At 41.8% G+C, this 16,969-nt stretch overlaps 2 protein-coding genes across 6 annotated transcripts in view; both read left to right on the top strand.

The window, feature by feature from the left end:
• The window catches only part of LOC133511831 (E3 ubiquitin-protein ligase ubr3), a 141,040-nt gene extending 134,801 nt beyond the window's left edge, over positions 1–6,239 (top strand). For all 4 annotated transcript variants that reach the window (XM_061840803.1, XM_061840802.1, XM_061840804.1 and 1 more), the window contains one exon: positions 6,114–6,239. The gene's annotated coding sequence lies outside the window, so the exon portion shown is untranslated. The remainder of the gene's footprint in view (positions 1–6,113) is intronic.
• Positions 6,240–12,266: 6,027 nt separating this feature from the next.
• On the top strand, positions 12,267–14,968 carry sp5a (Sp5 transcription factor a). 2 transcript variants are annotated; one of them, XM_061840807.1, is made up of 2 exons: positions 12,267–12,712; positions 13,588–14,968. In XM_061840807.1, exons 1-2 carry the CDS (start codon positions 12,662–12,664, stop codon positions 14,656–14,658), a joined length of 1,122 nt encoding a protein of 373 aa, XP_061696791.1. In that variant the 5' UTR covers positions 12,267–12,661; the 3' UTR covers positions 14,659–14,968. The 2 variants fall into 2 exon arrangements, with proteins under 2 accessions (XP_061696791.1, XP_061696792.1); XM_061840808.1 differs by having other exon boundaries at positions 12,682–12,808.
• The last annotated feature ends 2,001 nt before the right edge of the window (positions 14,969–16,969 follow it).

Genomic DNA, 16,969 nt, shown 5'->3' with positions numbered 1-16,969 from the left:
GAGATGGTTTGAACAAAGTTTTACCAAGTTCAGATTCAAATGAGAAATGACAGCTATGCAGAAAAAACATACACTGCAGCAGCGAGCATGATACAGTTGTAAAACAATCTCAATTTAGTCTTATTCCTTCCTCAATTGGGTTCATATCAGTGCACTGCTAAAATGTAAAACGCAGACATTGCGATACTCTTTGCTGCTTCGTAGTCGCAAGTGAATAAACGGACAAACAAGAGCGTCAGCCGGATGCCAGATGCACGTCGAGGACTCTGAGCAAAAGAACATTGCCTGCAGACAGTACTAATGAAGAAAATGTAGGAGTGGGGCGGAGAGAGGGAGCGTAAAGAGGCGTCGAGGAACAAGAAGATAAAAGAAGTTGTTGAGTGCATCAAAGGTCTGCTAATAACAAAAGATGCCATTAAGGTTATACAGGCTTTTGTTTCATGCTTCCTCACACCTGCAGTCAGTCGAGGGGCTTCCAAGCCCCGTTTTGTTGTTAACATTAGCACGACTGTTAAAAAGAAAAGAAAAAAAAAGCACGCAGGGGGTGATGAGAGTTTGCTTCCTGTTAATCTTAGCGGAGACCAAATGGTTCACCCCAGATCACAGCACCTCTTTCATTTGTAAACGAGACCAACGTTCATTGTAAAAAGAGGGACAGCTCAAAAACAGTGGTTCTCAAACTTTTTACACCAACAACCAATTTAAAAAATACTAAACTCTTGAAGTGTAATGACCATCATTAAAGTACAATAATGTAGGCTCACGTGTTCCTCAAATACAGTTTTTTTTTTCCCGTTAATTTCAGCCGTTCCGATGCAAGTTTAAAAAATGAATGGAAATGCCATGAATCCCTTCCACCTCTCACCACCAGAAAATCCATTCATCCATTTTCGCTTATCCTCACAAGGGTCACGGGAGTGCTGGAGCCCATCCCAGCTGTCATCAGGCAAGAGGCAGGGTACACCCTGAACTGGTTTCCAGCCAATCGCAGGGCACATGGAGACAGACAACAATCGCATTCAAAATCACACCTATGGGCAATTCATGCACGTTTTTGTGATGTGGGAGCAAACTGGAGTGCCCAGAGAAAACCCACACAGGCACAAAGAGAACATGCAAACTCTACACAGCTTATTTGTTAGTCTCCTCTATGACGTTTTGTATTGTTAGAATTAACTTAAGTGTACTTTCCGAGGGCAAATCAATGTTGTTTTAAAGAGACATCTATTTCTCTTTTTTTTTTTTAATATGTAGACAGTATACTTCAACTAGGAGTGGCAATGAACAGCTTGAAGTGTCTTTTTTTTAAGACTTGTTCAGTATTGACAAACTGCTTCTTTTCGAGAAAACAGTTGAGTTCACTTTCACGCTACAAACGTTTTTTCACGACATCTCAAATTGCTATTTTTCTTTAGGGGTGGGGCTGAAAACTAGCCCTGTGACAAATGCGGTCTGGGGCATATACTTTTCGGCATTAGACCCTCCCTCACTGTATGAGTGCTCTCTGTGGCTGCTTGCTATTGGCAACAATGCCAAGTTACTCAGTAAGAATCACTTCAACCATTGTGCAGCTAGCCATGAAGCTATGCCCAAAAAATGCGTCTTCTCTGAAGTGTTTTATGTTATTTGGCCTAGTGTCTCTGTTGTGGTGATCTGCACACGGCTCACGCAAAGAATCAAAGGTTAGTTTGACAGCTCCACTACATGCTGGCCTGCTACTAGCGGCTAGCATAATACTTATTAGCCATGAGTGGGCTCGTTGACCAGCGGTTAAGTCCACTGGTTTGCATTGACAATGTATCCAATAGGTGATGCAATATGTACTCTATTTTGACAATGTGATGTTAAATCCTTTCTCATTTAATACTGTTTTGAGAAGATTTTTATCGACAATTAGGAATTTTTAGGGGCGCTGCCATTTTCGTGAGTCACATGAACTACGTGCGCGGATGTGACGTGTTATGTGCCGCAACAAAGGCTCGATTACATGGGACACCATTTATGCCCAGCGCTGATTTGGGAAGACGGAGGAATACTTCCATACACAGCCGTGAGCAGTGCATGGAAGTATTCCTCCGTCTTCCTGATCAACCGATCCTGCTATTTTTTCATCAGATGAGGATAATTCCGAGAAATCAGCACTGGACATAATGGTGTCCCATGTAATCCAGCGCATCCGCGCACGTGGGTCATGTGACTCGGAAAAATGGCAGCGCTCGTGAAAATTCCCAATTGTCGATAAAAATCTTCTCAAAAGAGTATTAAATGAGAGAGGTTTTTACATCACATTGTCAAAATAGAGGACATATTACATGACATATTGGATACATTGTTAATGCAAACCAGTGGATTTCTCCTTTAACTGTTTTTTTAACATTCATAGCCCACGAGACAAGGAGCTTGAACGTAAAAGTACTAAATTGTGCTGTGCTGTATTTTTAAAAACATGCTCTACTCTTTAATAGCTTTGTTTTTGGTGCCTATTTTAAATGTCAAATATATTTTCTGTTCAATTCAGTGATGATTTCACAAACTGATAGAGGGTACCCGCGTACCACATTTTGAGAACGCTGTTCTTGAACAATAGAAGCAGAACGTAAAAGCTGTTATCCTGTCCGCCATGCATTTCACTGACTTGAAACTTTCCGCACTGCCTCCGGTGCTGGAATGGGACTTGACAAATCAGAGCATGAAAAATGTGATTAGCCTCCCTCAGTTTTTGTAGAGCGCAGAGGGCACGAGCAGACTTGGCATGGCCAAAGTTGGAACCTGTTTTGTTTTTGCCCCGCCGTTGCGTTCCCAGATGGAGCGACCAGCTGCCACTGAATAAACACTGGACGGGAAACAGTGTGAGAACCACCGCGGACTTGTTTCATCCGAGATGTGTAACGGAAAACTTGTCATTTGGATTCCAGTCAAGATAAAATAATGGAAGGGGAGACTGTAGAACTTCACTTTAATATGGCATCCTATTTCACATCATAGGTGCTGATTCTTCCCGTGTTAACCACACTCAGCTACATGCCAGAATATAAATATTAGTGAGAGCTTTGGGTCTCAGTATGACATTATCCACCATTGTAAATTAAAACCACATCTGTCTGACAAGTTCCATCAAAAGTGAGCATTATTACTGGTGTGAAGGCATTTTTTTATATTGGATCCCAGATTGTGCCACGTACCTGATGTTGTCTGGATGATGCTCATGTATGGATCATTTAAAAGGCCTAAATTTTGACAACAACAAATCTCAATGTTGACGCAACAAATAAAATGTTTGACTCTTTGTTAAGCAAATTTGTCATAGAGGGAGGTCATCACTTATGCACTTAACTGCAACAGAATGATGTAAATTGAATTTGTCATCACACAATGCATCCGCAAAAAAAATAAAATAAAAATTGTCATTTTAATTATTCACTCAATATGAAATTTGAAGTTAAATTTATTGTGCCGGGTGGGGGGGGCCCATGGTGGAACCGCTGAAGTTGAACACCCCTAAATTTATGAAATTTTGAGTTTGACCAAATGTCGCTGAAACATACTTGTGGTGGTGCATCAACACTTCTGGACAGACAAAATCGAAATACAGAGGTATATATTTTAATATTTCTGCACCTTGCTGAGTCACATACAGCAGTTGTGAAACTGTTCTTCTTTTGTGGCTGCATGACTCTGTTATACCGCCTCCTGGTGGGCAACTTTTATTTTTCTTCTTTGAAAACATTTCGAAAAGTGTACTTTTGGATGGATCGAACAGATTAATGGCATTTCCATTCACTTTCGCCGGGAACAATGTGTTTTGTGTTGCGAACATGGTCACAGAACAAAATAAACTCATATCTCGAAGCCCCACTTAATTGGCAAGAAGGAGTGATTTAAAAAAAAAAAAAAAAAAAAACATTCCCTCATCTTTCTACGGTCTTTTTGTTCGGCTCCATTGCGAACTGTAACTCACGGTGCAGCAGGAGAATGCCCCTCTTTGGTGTCGGATTATCACATCCAGGGTGGGCTGCTCCAAGGTACAATGACCTCTCCCGCCTTACATGACCCCCTGACCAAGCCGCACAAGCCGGGGCTTTTGCTCTTTGCTCGTGAATATGCACACATCTCCCGCTTGGGAGGCTCACAAGAGGGCTCGCAAGGCGAAGTGGGGGTGGACTTGTATCGTGTTGCAGGGCAAATTAGGGAGACCAAAGTTGGAGTTTCTTTGTGTCGGGGGCTTCGAACAATGGCAGCTTTCTGTCAGTCTGCGACTTCAAAGGTCCGCTGAGTGACTGCTCCGAGTTCCACTTAGTTGTCGATCACTGAGGAAATTCACAGATGTTTTCTCGTACGAGACAGCATTATAGCGGTTCAAGTACCCCGTAGCCTCCAGCGTCTCTCCCGCCCTCCCTTTCTCTCCATCGCTCTCCTCCCTCTCTCACACTCGATATGAGCCACCCACCCTCTTTTCCATGCTCTCACCATTAAACTCGGCTATCTGTTATCGAAGAAGAAAAAGTTCCACATCTCTTAGTTTCATCAGATAATACAGAATGTATGTAAAACTGCCGCAGCGCCATTAAAAAAAATTGTTTTCGTGTACACATGTAACGTGGTAATACGATCCAAGCTCCAAAGTTATACACCGAAGAGACAGTGGCATCGAAACAAGAGTTTAGAATATTCTGAGAAAGATTCCCACGTCTTACTTGAATTACTGGTTAGTTGTGCAGATTACTGTAGATCTAGTCAATCGAGATATATTACCCAGGTGTACCACTTTTTAAGTCACACTACTGTCATAAACCTGAACCTAAGCTTTGACAGTTTTGTGCATTTTTTTTACACACAGGGATGCCTTCAGCTTGGAATACAAATGAGCCACCTTACGAGTTTTTCCAGATACGAGCCATCTTTGTGTGTGTGTGTGTGTGTGTGTGTGTGTGTGTGTGTGTGTGTGTGTGTGTGTGTGTGTGTTGATTTGTGAGCAAAAAATTTAGATATTAATGCCAGATTGTGGCAGCAAACCGAACTCACTTCACATCAAGCAGCAGTTTGGCAGTGAATGATTGTTTAGAAAAAAAAAAAAAAAAAGTCTTCAAGCAGTTTTATCCAAGTCTTACTCTCAAACGAAACGAAACAAAGAAACTTACATATTTTGTATTTAATACTACCACATAGGTTTGCTTTAGATGAGTCAGTTTAGCTTAATGCTAAAGAAGAATACAAACCATCATGGAAAGGCTAATGAATTAGCATCTTTGTGGGTGTGTCAATCCTCTAAACAATTTATAGTTGAACACAAACGGGGGAGCAACGCATGTAGATGGACAATAAAACATCACAAACAGGCATATTTTTTGTATCCATCGCTAAAAATAACTATTACTACTGCTTACTGAGTCACTTACAGTTGCTGTGAAACTCTTCTTCCTTTGTGTCTGCAGGAATGTATGATACTACTCCCAATGGTCAGGTTGCACACACTAGGGGAGCTACAATTAATCAATAATAATGCAAAACTGTTTAATTCTTTCAATCCAATTATTTCAGGAAGGTATGTTTTTATGAAGTACAATGTTATAGAGTGCAATTTTTTATATTTTTCCCCCTGTTTTTTAGGAAAGCTGTAACAAATTGGCATTTACATTGCTTGAGTGAAGTAAAACAAAATAAATAAATGGAGCAATTAAGTAATGCCCTTGCATGTGGGCAAGGAGAGCTGACGATTCCACTGCACTTTCAGACATTTATTGAAGACAAACACTTGCAAGGAGCAACTGTAGGCCACAGTACACGTTCAGACGCTCACACACACACGTAGACTAATGCAATGTGAGCCCCTGAAGTTACTCACTAGGTCACGCCGCTTGAAGGTTGCCATTCGTCAGCAAATTTAATTACAAGCTTGGTTGTGGAACGTCATAAACTTCTAAGTCAAAATAAAGTAATAAGATTTCAAGTATTTTTCCTAGGTTTTTCATTTATTCTTTTACCCCAAAATTGGACACAAGTTTTAAAATATAATAGTACGCAAACTCACAATAAATATCACATTAAGCAGATACTCATGTGGATGTTTTGGGGGTAATATTACTTTAATTTTCTTTCTTTTTCTGTCGCTCCAGATTGCCTTCTTCACCAACAAAGTCGACCAGAAACCAAAAAGCGTGAACACGCTACTTCGATTGCACATTTGTATTTATTTATGACAAAATGATGTTTTATATGACACAAATAAATGTGATTCCGTTGAGACTTGATTGTTAATGTGCGTGTTTTTCGCTAGTTTTGAAAAAAAAAGGGAAGAACTTGCCACCCGCTGTTTCTTCAATGATGTTTGTGTTTTATCGGTTGCTTCAACTGCCGCTGTCAAAACTGAACAAACAAATTTCAAGTCGACACCTTTTTACATCAAAGAGAGTGTTCCTGTTGGATAGTATGGGGGGGGGTTATTTGGGAGTTTCACACAGTCGCTGAGCCAAGTGACAAATAAACGGCAATATATCTCCTCAGACTTTGACGTAACTGCAGTTTCAGACCTCCTTTTTTTGCTTTTTAGTATGCAGAAGGAAAACTTTGACTCAAGTGAACAACTACAGTACTTATATGGCCCTGTCAAACTTGTAGCGTGGCCATAAGACGGTCAAGGTTTTCCCAGAGTCGAATGGCTCAGGGACGGCTCATTGTATTGAGAACGCACTTGGGGAAATTCTCCCAAACTATTTCAAAGCCCTCCTCAGCCAAATCCGACCCTCAGTTGGATTCCCATTGAAATGCATGAAAATGTAAGAAGTTGAATTTTAGTGCCGAACCGGGCAACTCAAAGGATGATATCAATTATTTGGTAACGCTCGTGGTTTACAGAGTCAATGCACCTAACATGCAGTATATGATCTAAATGCGGTTTTCGTTGCAGTGAGACCAAAATATAGAGCACGTTTTTAGAAATCTCACACCAGAATCTATTTTGGGTCATCTGAAAACGTGACACATTGAGCTTGATTTACTGAGATCCCAAATAGCAGCCGATAAATTGCATATTCACCCACTCCAACGGGTTCTCTGCACTGTTGGCAGCAAGTGTCAAAGTGGTTGCGACTACCATATTTAAATAGAGATTTTGCGCTTGAGGTAGATGTGATATTTTTCAACACAAAAACATGGGAGAAGTGATTGAATTTCATATGATTACAATATGATACAATTACTGAAAAAAATACAATTGCACCGATAATTCGGGGGAATCCGGCAAACTCGTCATGAGTTTGCGGAAATTTGATGTAGTGTATTTGCCTATCTTGTAGGATGTTGCATTCAAAAAAATTGAACAGAGCACCCCAAAATCTACTCTTGGATCAGATTTCACAGAGTTGAAAAGAGTTTTGTCATATGACACCACTCCTTCTTGCGACCGGCTCCAAGTCAGCCCTTAAATTATTCAAAACGTCCACAATTGCATCACTGTATAGAGCTTGTGCACCTACACCACCGACGTCATGTCACTAACCATATTGCCGGTCAAACAAAGCATTCTTCAATGCTAAGTCAGTTGGAGACAACACGAAAATATGTCTTATAGCACGACCCCCAGAGTTTTGTCTGATACCATTGAACATTTAGAATGTGATAATCAACGAAGATACGTGGAAAAATGAGAGACACTTGGCAGAGAGGACCCATATTTAATGGTGAAGTCGATGTTTTCGCCGATAAGAAATTGGACTGTTAACGCGCTTCCGCCTGTCTTGGACAACTGGATCTACACATGGATCTGGTGAGTAAATCGAGATTTACACGGAAGAAAAGGTAGAAACGTCTGGACGCATACAAATACTTCGTTGCTGGATCTGTTCTCAACGGAACGCGGAAGTGTGTTCGGGTGCACGTTAACCTTTTTCCGAAATCCATCGATCTTTTCAGCTAGTATTCAATACAAATACCAATATTTAAAAAAATGACCCCTTGTTTTACACAAACTCGCATTCATTAACTATGATTGGGAAAAAAAAAAAAAGAGGACGAGCGAGTCGGCTCCTCCGTAGAGTTTCCCAAAAAGGACCTATAATGCCAAGTTGACTCATTTGAGAACAATGCGTTAAAAAAAAAAGACAGTCGTCTCCAACATACACGGAAGCGTGTTGCAGCCACACGTTAAACTTCAGTAAACCTCTCCGTGACAGATGTTTTTTTAAAAATATGCATTGTTCTCAAATGAGTCCAATGCGTATTTAAAAAAAGAAAATAAACTGTTGGGATAGGCTTCATCACCCGTTGCGGCCACACATTAACCTACGTAAGCCTCCGTATGACCTCTTTTTTTAAATATGCATTGGACTCATTTGAGAATAATGCATATTAAAAAAAAGTTTGTTGGGGAGAGATTTACCCAGGTTTAACATGGCTGCAACACACTTTCGTGTACGTTGGAGACGAATACCTGTCGTTTTTTTGTTTTTTTTTTTTAAATTCTAAATGCTTTGTTCTCAAATGAGTCAACGTGCCATCATAAATGGTTCTTGGGATTTTGAGATTGAGAAGAATAATTCCTACCTGAAGTGAAGCGATCGCTACACAGTCGTGTGTATTTTGTTGGGCACCATCCATCACGTTTAATTGCCGAAATCCATTGATCTTTTCTGTTTTTTTCAGCTGGTATTCCATAGAATGACCTCTTTGAATATCTGTCTCGTCTGTTGTGACAACAGAGTATATTCTGCTCCGGTTCAATGTCCCTCACAATGTCGAGCGGCTGTTTTTGAGCAGCAATATGGCGCCGTGGAAATGGTGACGTCACATGCACGAGCTCGAAAGCCGATATGTCGCGATAAATGTTTGTTTCTGCCATTTCAAAAATGTTTGCGAGCAGAAAAGTACGCCTTGCCAGCTCTAGTTTTTCTTGAGCAACATTGCAACCATTTTGCATTTGTCATTCAGAGGTTCAATGAAATATCCGCCACTGTACCACCTCTCAGGTTTGAGCAATCATATATTGCGTGTGCTGCATTTTATTTATTTCCATGTAGTCGTCTCAGAACACACAAAATGATCTGTATGCCAATTTTGCACATTTGATGGATGCGTCCGGTTAATCGATTATATTTCCCGTCATTTTGGATGGAAGTTTGCACTCATTTTTGCACGTGGAACCTTTTAGTAAATCAGCCCGATAGGGTGATCAATTCTGAGCTCAATGTATTTCAGAATTTAAAATTTCACATACATATAAATATTAACTGTCCTCTCCGAGGACTGAAGAAGATTTTTGCACAAAAGTCATCCACGACTATGGAATAAAATCAAATTCTACCTCGTTGAGGCAGCACGGTGGTTCAGCTGGAAAGGGTTGGCCTCACAGTTCTAAGGTCCCGGGTTAAATCCCGACTCGCCTGTGTGGAGTTTGCATGTTCTCATCTTGCCTGCATGGGGTTTCCCCGGGCACTCCGGTTTTCTCCCACATCCCAAAAACATGAAACATTAATTGGCAACTCTAAATTGCCCCTAGGTGTGATTGTGAATGCGGCTGTTTGTCTCTATGTGCCCTGCGATTGGCTGGCAACCAGTTCAGGGTGTACCCTGCCTCTTGCCCATTGACACCTGGAATAGGGTCCAGCATTCCTGCAACCCTCTTGAGGATGAGTGGCTAAGATGATGGACGGATGGATGCCTCTTTGATAGACACATCAACCACCACTAGTAACTTCATATCATCACCGGGCCCCCATGTCCTTTTCCCAAGGTGTCCACCAGGGTTTGGATCTCTGTCCCATCCCTTTCATGTATATTTTTTTCACTAGTGTAATAATTTGTGATCATAGACTTCTGCATTGTTGTTATATTCATGACGATCATCATCCATGCTACCGTCACAAACCAAATATTGGTGAGAAAAAGAAAAAAAAAAAGCTTCTTCAACTCAGTGATCATATTGGATCCAGATTAGATTCAGAACTTGTCTCTCCTCGGGTACACTTAAGTTCCTCCCACATACGCAGCCACAGTGTCATCTTTGACCGGACCCACTCATTCGACCAACAAATCAGCAAAAAGCAATTTTTATAACACCTAAAAATAATTTCCTTTCACTCCTTTTCAACTGCTGAAAATATCCTTGCATTCACCAGTACTGCTGCTACTACTACGGCTTCTCATCAAAATCTTGGGGATAAACAAAAATGTATCTAGAACTCTGCCACTCGCCTTCCCAACTTTTCTCAACCACATCACTCTTGTTCTTCAAAACCGGAATTGTCTCTCACTACCCTGGTAAAATTTCTCACGCTCACCTGCAAATCCCTCTACAACCTTGCTCCCGACCCCCCTGTGTGAAGTCCTACACTGGCCATTCCCCCCATGCAGACGATTCTATTTATTGCTCCCCAATGTTGATAGTTGTGGAGTTTACATGGTTTTTGGGGAATGTGCCCTGCAAGGTTGTTTCACTTGTCGCTTCTCCCTTGCAGTGTAAATCCAATCTTTACATCCCATACTTTGACTACAAAGTACGAGGAGTCTATCTTCAACAGTTGATTGAAAAATTACCAATGTCCCAATTCTCAATCTATATCAAATAGAGCCATGTCACTTTGCCTCTGCTTGGTGTAAACATGCTTAAGCTCCACAAGTTTTCACATCACTCGGCCGTATGCGACAACTACGTGGTTTTTGTACTTGGAGCTTACACGGCTCCAGCCCAACAGGACCAACACCTCCCCCACCACTCCCCCCAAGACTGTGTGTGGAAAGCCGTGGGAGAGGACTAAGAACATTAATCCCATCAAAGGAACACATCTAATTCAAAAATCTGCCTCTCCAAACTAGTCGAGAGTACAGTGATTGTTTCGGCTGGTGGGGGGCAGGGGGCGGGGGGAGCCCAATAATGATTGCAGAGCTGATATTGAGAACTACACAAGTTTTATTGCCTGGTGCAGAAAAAGTATTTTTAACTTCATAAAAATATCAAAACACCATAAAAAAAAAGAATGTGCTTTTAGATAAAGTCAGCTCAACTTCTTACATTGTTGCCTCATCTCTCGGAAATTGTCTGTGTAAAACATTTTTCATGTATTTACGTAGACAAAGTTCATTTGGAGGAATGGAGCGTGAGATGAAGGCTTCAGTAGTTTAAAGTTGAACTCTCCTTCACGTCTTTTTGTAGCCTGTGATTTCAAATCTGCTGTAAAGTAACTTCACAAGAAACAAAAGCACGATTCAAATGATAAAGGAAAAGCACTACTTTTGTCTGAATGAAGCTCCTCCAACTCACCTCAACATAGTTCTTTGGCAACATGATGCCACACGATGACAGCAAATCACTACTATTGCTTAAATGAAACTCCAACTCATTTCAGCAGAGTTCAATTACAAAAAAGTGCCACAAGATGACGGAAAACTTGTGTAAATGAAGCTCCTCATCCCACTTCAATGTAGTTGACACCAAAATGCCAAAAGATTGGGCATGCTTAATATTTTTATCGCTTTCACCGGATTGCAAAAATGGCGACTGGGTATAGGTTCCACACCTGAACATTTAAATATGCAAATGTTGAAGCCCGAATATGTGAGGAGGCACTGCATCATGATTACACGTAATTTCCCAATCTTTATTGCCCCAACGCACATATTTTACATGACAAAAATCTCACAGCAGACCACCAGACAAACATGTCACAGGACCTGTAAATTGAAATAAAAACAATCTAGTTCTAGTTTTTACTTACTGATATACTTGGTGAAAGGAATGACAACAGGTTAATTGTAAATTCTGCCATCTAGTGGAACAGCATTGAATTGTTCTGCCAGTCACTGTATGTTGCTGCAATAGATAGACATTATTTGTAAAAAAAATATACATATATATTTTATTTGTGATTCAAATCACGTGATTAAAAAAAACACTTGATTGAAATGAATAAGGTGCAAAAGAACCAAGTACAAAAAAGACGCCGATGTTGAGGAGATGCCAAGCCGACGTTGAGTCACTTTGATGTATCCCCCATCGAGTTCTCGGAGATCTCAGGAGATAACAATGTCACATTGTGGCTCGGAGTTCCACTACAAATCCTTAATTACAAAAAAAAAAGCGGATCAGATGACTGGGCCAGCCAATGGTGGGCTATCCGGCAGCATGTGGGGGGGCTTTGATCGGGGAAAATCCAATTATTTGTCTATATACATTTCCCACATAGTGATTACTTCATTAATTGTCCCGCCTTTATCTCCTCCCTCCGCCGCCCCCCGACATCTCCCCCCCCCCCTCCAATAATCAGCTCCTTTATCCCCCAGCACAAACACGCCATAGAAGCTTTGTGGATTCAAAGGATTTGCTCGCTTCTCTCAAAGAGCCGCCATTCTTTGATGATTGGACAGCGGCAAACTTCAAAGTCTGCCATCTTGTTTGTGAGTGGCTGCCGGCCCGCTTATCACATCCTCTCAAGTGATCCGCCGCCGCCGCCGCGTCAGATAGTGCGAGGAGATCCGCGAGAGAGGAAGGCGTCGCGTCAGAGGCTCGCTCACAGTCGACTTTTTTTTTTGTTTTTTTTGTTTTTTGTTTTTGTTTTGGGGGTTTTTTTTTGCCTCTTTTACCACCGATGCGAACACTTTTTTGAATTACCTGCCACTTTTGTCCGGCGCGCGCGGCTGTGTTGCGCGTTTGTTGTCCGGGCGGAGGAGGACCATGGCAGCTGTGGCTGTACTGCGGAACGAGACACTTCAAGCTTTTCTGCAGGTTCGTTTGGATCAACTTTGTGCTCACTTTTGCGCCATCAAATAATGAATACATGTTTTTTTCATGGCTGCTACAGCTATTGTGACAGACTTAAGAGTAAGTCCGAATTCGAGTCAAAAGTTTCATTTAGACAAAAAAAAAAAAAGTTCCTCAGGTCCAACTCCAGTCGAGTCGAGTTGTTAAAATTAGATGCCATCTGAAGTGGCTTAAATTGATCAATATTTATTCTTGTTATTCAGCAGATAAAGTACATCAAATAGTTGTTTCTAACACTTTGAATTGAAACGTAATTTCTGCACAAGTTTCCAGAAGCTTTAACTGTTATTTTAATGTTGCTCGTGGGGGTGTAGAACTATCCTACATCAAAGAGTTGTTTGTAATACTTTTGTTGTAAAGTAATATCCTACGTTAATGTTTTTAAGAGGCTTTGATTTCACAGCAGTGTAGAATTGCACTTCATCTTAAAGGGCAGTTATCAATTCTCCCGGTTCCACATTGAGGTAGTAATGTAATCTAAATTCTGTTGGACCATTTTTAGATGTTTTGAATTAACATTATGTTTGATTTTAGTGATGGAAAACTACACCGCATCTTCAACAGAGTAGTTGGTAGTCATTTGAGATACAAAGTAATAAAATTGTGTTTATATAGAGTTCAGAGTGTTTTAATTTAACAATATGCACATGTTTACTGATGTAGAACTAAAGAGTGTTGTTTGCAATACTTTTGATAACCTGATTGAGCTCCCGAAGTCGCCAAAGAGCTAAAAAAAAAAAAAGAGTCGCCAGAGCGTCATCTAAAATAGTGGTGGTGTACCTAATCAAGTGGCCGTGTTGAGTTTTCCTCCGCTGAAAGTCTCTCCTCGTGTGTTCCAGGACCGCACTCCCAACTCCTCCCCGGAGAACTGCAAACACTCCCCGCTGGCTCTTCTGGCCGCCACCTGTAACCGTATCGGACACCACCACCACCACCATCACCATCACCACCACCCGCCGGGTTCCGGGCCATCCGACTTCCTCCAGGTCCCGTACGACCCCACCACGCTGGGCTCCCCGTCGCGCTTGTTCCACCCCTGGACTAATGAGGCCTGCAGCCCTCCGAGCAACTCCACTTTCGGACTACCCTCTAAGCCCCTGCAACAGCCGCTCAGCTCGTTCGCCCCCCCGCACGAATTGCCTCTCACCCCTCCCGCGGACCCCGGCTACCCGTATGACTTCTCCCCGGTGAAGATGCTGCCGTGCTCCATGCAGTCCGCCTGCCCGCCCACTTACGTGCCGGCCGTCAGCTACGCAGCGCCCGCCCCCATGCCCACCTTCGTCACGGGCCATGCGGGCCAGAGGCAGCTAACTCCCCCCAACCCGGCCGAGGACATCCCGTGGTGGAGCCTGCAGCAGGGCAACCCCCACCCCCACCGCTTCCAGCTGCAGCGGGGCCTGGTCCTCCACGGCCCGACGGCGGACTTCGCTCAATACCAGACGCAAATCGCGGCCCTTTTGCACACCAAGTCGCCCCTGAGCACCGCGCGCCGCTGCAGGAGGTGCCGCTGCCCCAACTGCCAGTCGGCATCCAACTCCGGGGGCACGGATGAGCCGGGCAAGAAGAAGCAGCACGTCTGCCACATCCCGGGCTGCGGGAAGGTCTACGGCAAGACATCGCACCTGAAGGCGCACTTGCGCTGGCACTCTGGCGAGAGGCCCTTCGTGTGCAACTGGCTCTTCTGCGGCAAGAGTTTCACGCGCTCCGACGAGCTGCAGAGGCACTTGAGGACTCACACCGGGGAGAAGCGCTTCGTGTGCCCGGACTGCTGCAAGCGCTTCATGCGGAGCGACCACTTGGCCAAGCACGTCAAGACGCACCAGAACAAGCGGAGCAAGTGCGTGCAGGACAAGGCAGCGGCGGCGGCAGAGCACGTCAAGAGGGAAGACTCGAGGAATCTTTTCCTGTGACCCTCATGATCAAAACACTACAAAAAGAAAAGTTTTTGTGCAATACTTTTGGGGGAGGGGGGGGGGGTCTGAGCTCTGCGTTGTGTTAGAAGAGTGCACAATGGACTGCAGCGAGCTTTGAAATCACTGAGACTTGTGCTGATCTTCGCTTGAAGGTTTGGATTTGCTTGTAAATACTATTTAATAGCTTTTGTTGAATGAAAGTGTCCATTGTTTTCGCACCATAAGGGAGGTGTTTTTAAGCATGCTCTTGAGAACATTTGCTATTGTTATGACCTTAATGTGAGAATAAAGAATCTTAACGTTTTTTTTCCCATTTCAATGTAATTCACCTACCTGACCTTCAGTTTAATGTTAAATGGGGGCTTATTATGCGTGCAAGTTAACTTCAACTTTTCCGCTGTACAAATTGAAGCATTTATGAACAAACCAATTCTTGTTAAGAGTGCTGAATATCGCCCGTTGATAAAAAGTAATATTACAACTTGTGAAGTTTGCATCTGCATTTAGGACCAAGTGCAAAGTTAAATCCGAATGAAATACTTTGGTGATAGAGAGAATCATGCCCCAAATGATTAATTACATATGTTATGATGGAAAATTTCATCATCATCATCAGCTGTTTCTAATATTTTGGCTACTGGACTCAGCATAACCTTTTGATCTTGTCGCTTATGGCAACTGTTACTTATAACGCAATTGTATTTGATATTTTGTACAAGAGGTCAGAATGGGACTGGAGAAGCTAAAAATGAAAAGCAGCTCAAAATTGATCGAATCCACCTTCATTCTGCATTTTCTCAACACCAAAAAATGATGTGAAAAGGTCCCATACATTGATTAGTTTGAGCTGTGTTTGAACTCAAAATGCACATGCGCTTCCTCTAAATATTTGAAAATGGGAGTATCGGAAATTGACAACGACGTAGGAAGTAATATATGAACTGCCTGTAACGTTTTGGTACACCTGCACAATCTACTAATTGTTTTACTTCCTAGCTTGTGTTTGAAGTGCACTGCATAATTCATAGAGTCTGGACAAGTGAACACATTCTATATTTGCAAGGGTACCTTATGAAATAGAAATGCTTTAATAGCTAAAGAAATAATGTGTAATTCACTGAAAACTGCGTTCAAAACAATACTTCACTGCTGCTCTTTCCTACTATCCTGCTCCTTTTTGTTGTCGGTAAAATACTCCACACGTACACATTAGAGGTTGTTGAAGGAATCATATAGTTCTTGAAGACTACTACAGCGTATGCACCTGTGGCCGACATTTTAACCCATGCACATAAGTCTTTTTAAACTTTTTGTAAGTGTCTTAACAATGGTACTTTATTTGTTTTTGTTTGGATTGTCATTGTTACGTTGAGCATTCGACCCTCCATTGAGCAAATGTCTTGCCAACCTTCTTCACTGCATGCGAGGATTCTTCTTGTCTTGTTTCAGATCACACAAAAGCCCGCTCGAAGAAATCTCGTACAAACTGTTGGAATCTAATCTCACCGTTGCCTCAGCAGCGCCCCCCTCTGCAAGTGGTTACAGCCGCACAACAGCGGGTGAAAGGCGGTAAAATGTTTTTTTTTTATCCTTTCTAAATCAAAGTGAAGAAGCGTTAAGATACAAAAAAATACATTTCAAAAAAATCACTACCTCTGTACAGTTAAGTTGGATTTAACGTTTAAATACAATTCATTTGTGTTTAATGTTTAAGAGTGTTTAGGAGCAAATCTAATTTGGCATATCTGCAATACATTTTAATTGAATCAGTATTCAAAGCTTCTTTTTACTTTTCTATATTTAAGTAGTGTGAATGTTTAAACTGCATAATGTTAAAGTGGATTACCAGAATAATACATTTTAGGAATTAATACAGTATGTCTCTTATGAACACTGCTATATTTTCATGTTGGTCGTGACGGTGGTACTTGATGGAAAAAAAAGTTCAACAACCATTGTTCTAGGTACTCTTTAAAGTTGGCAAAACAGAGAAAAAAAAAGGTGAAAGAAGAGGGCGGAGGGATGTTTTAACGCAGAGAGAAAAAAAAGTCAATATTTAACTTTTGGGGGAATTAATTTTCATTCCTTTTAAAGGGAAACATTTCTACAGTTTTTGGATGTTTTGATTTGCAAAAAGGTCACAGAAAAAAAATGAAATTCACAAACCGAGGTTCCACTGTAATTTTCCAATATTTTACAATGAGTTTAATTTATAGGTCAGATCCTACCCTAATGCAGCAGTAAACTCAATCGTTATGGTAAAGAGCCGTATGGAAAACACTTCCAGGTTATAAATCCAAAATAATCT

Source organism: Syngnathoides biaculeatus, chromosome 14 (assembly GCF_019802595.1).
Source record: "Syngnathoides biaculeatus isolate LvHL_M chromosome 14, ASM1980259v1, whole genome shotgun sequence".
NCBI lineage: Eukaryota > Metazoa > Chordata > Actinopteri > Syngnathiformes > Syngnathidae > Syngnathoides > Syngnathoides biaculeatus.
Note: the sequence above shows the minus strand (reverse complement) of the source record. Positions and strands in the feature narration are given on the sequence as shown.

What these genes read in the sequence shown, in the direction of transcription:
- sp5a (XM_061840807.1), top strand. Translation starts at nt 12,662, where the DNA reads ATGGCAGCTGTGGCTGTACTGCGGAACGAGACACTTCAAGCTTTTCTG. An exon ending in CACTTCAAGCTTTTCTGCAG is followed by an intron (nt 12,713 to 13,587) that starts GTTCGTTTGGAT and finishes CGTGTGTTCCAG; the next exon opens with GACCGCACTCCCAACTCCTC.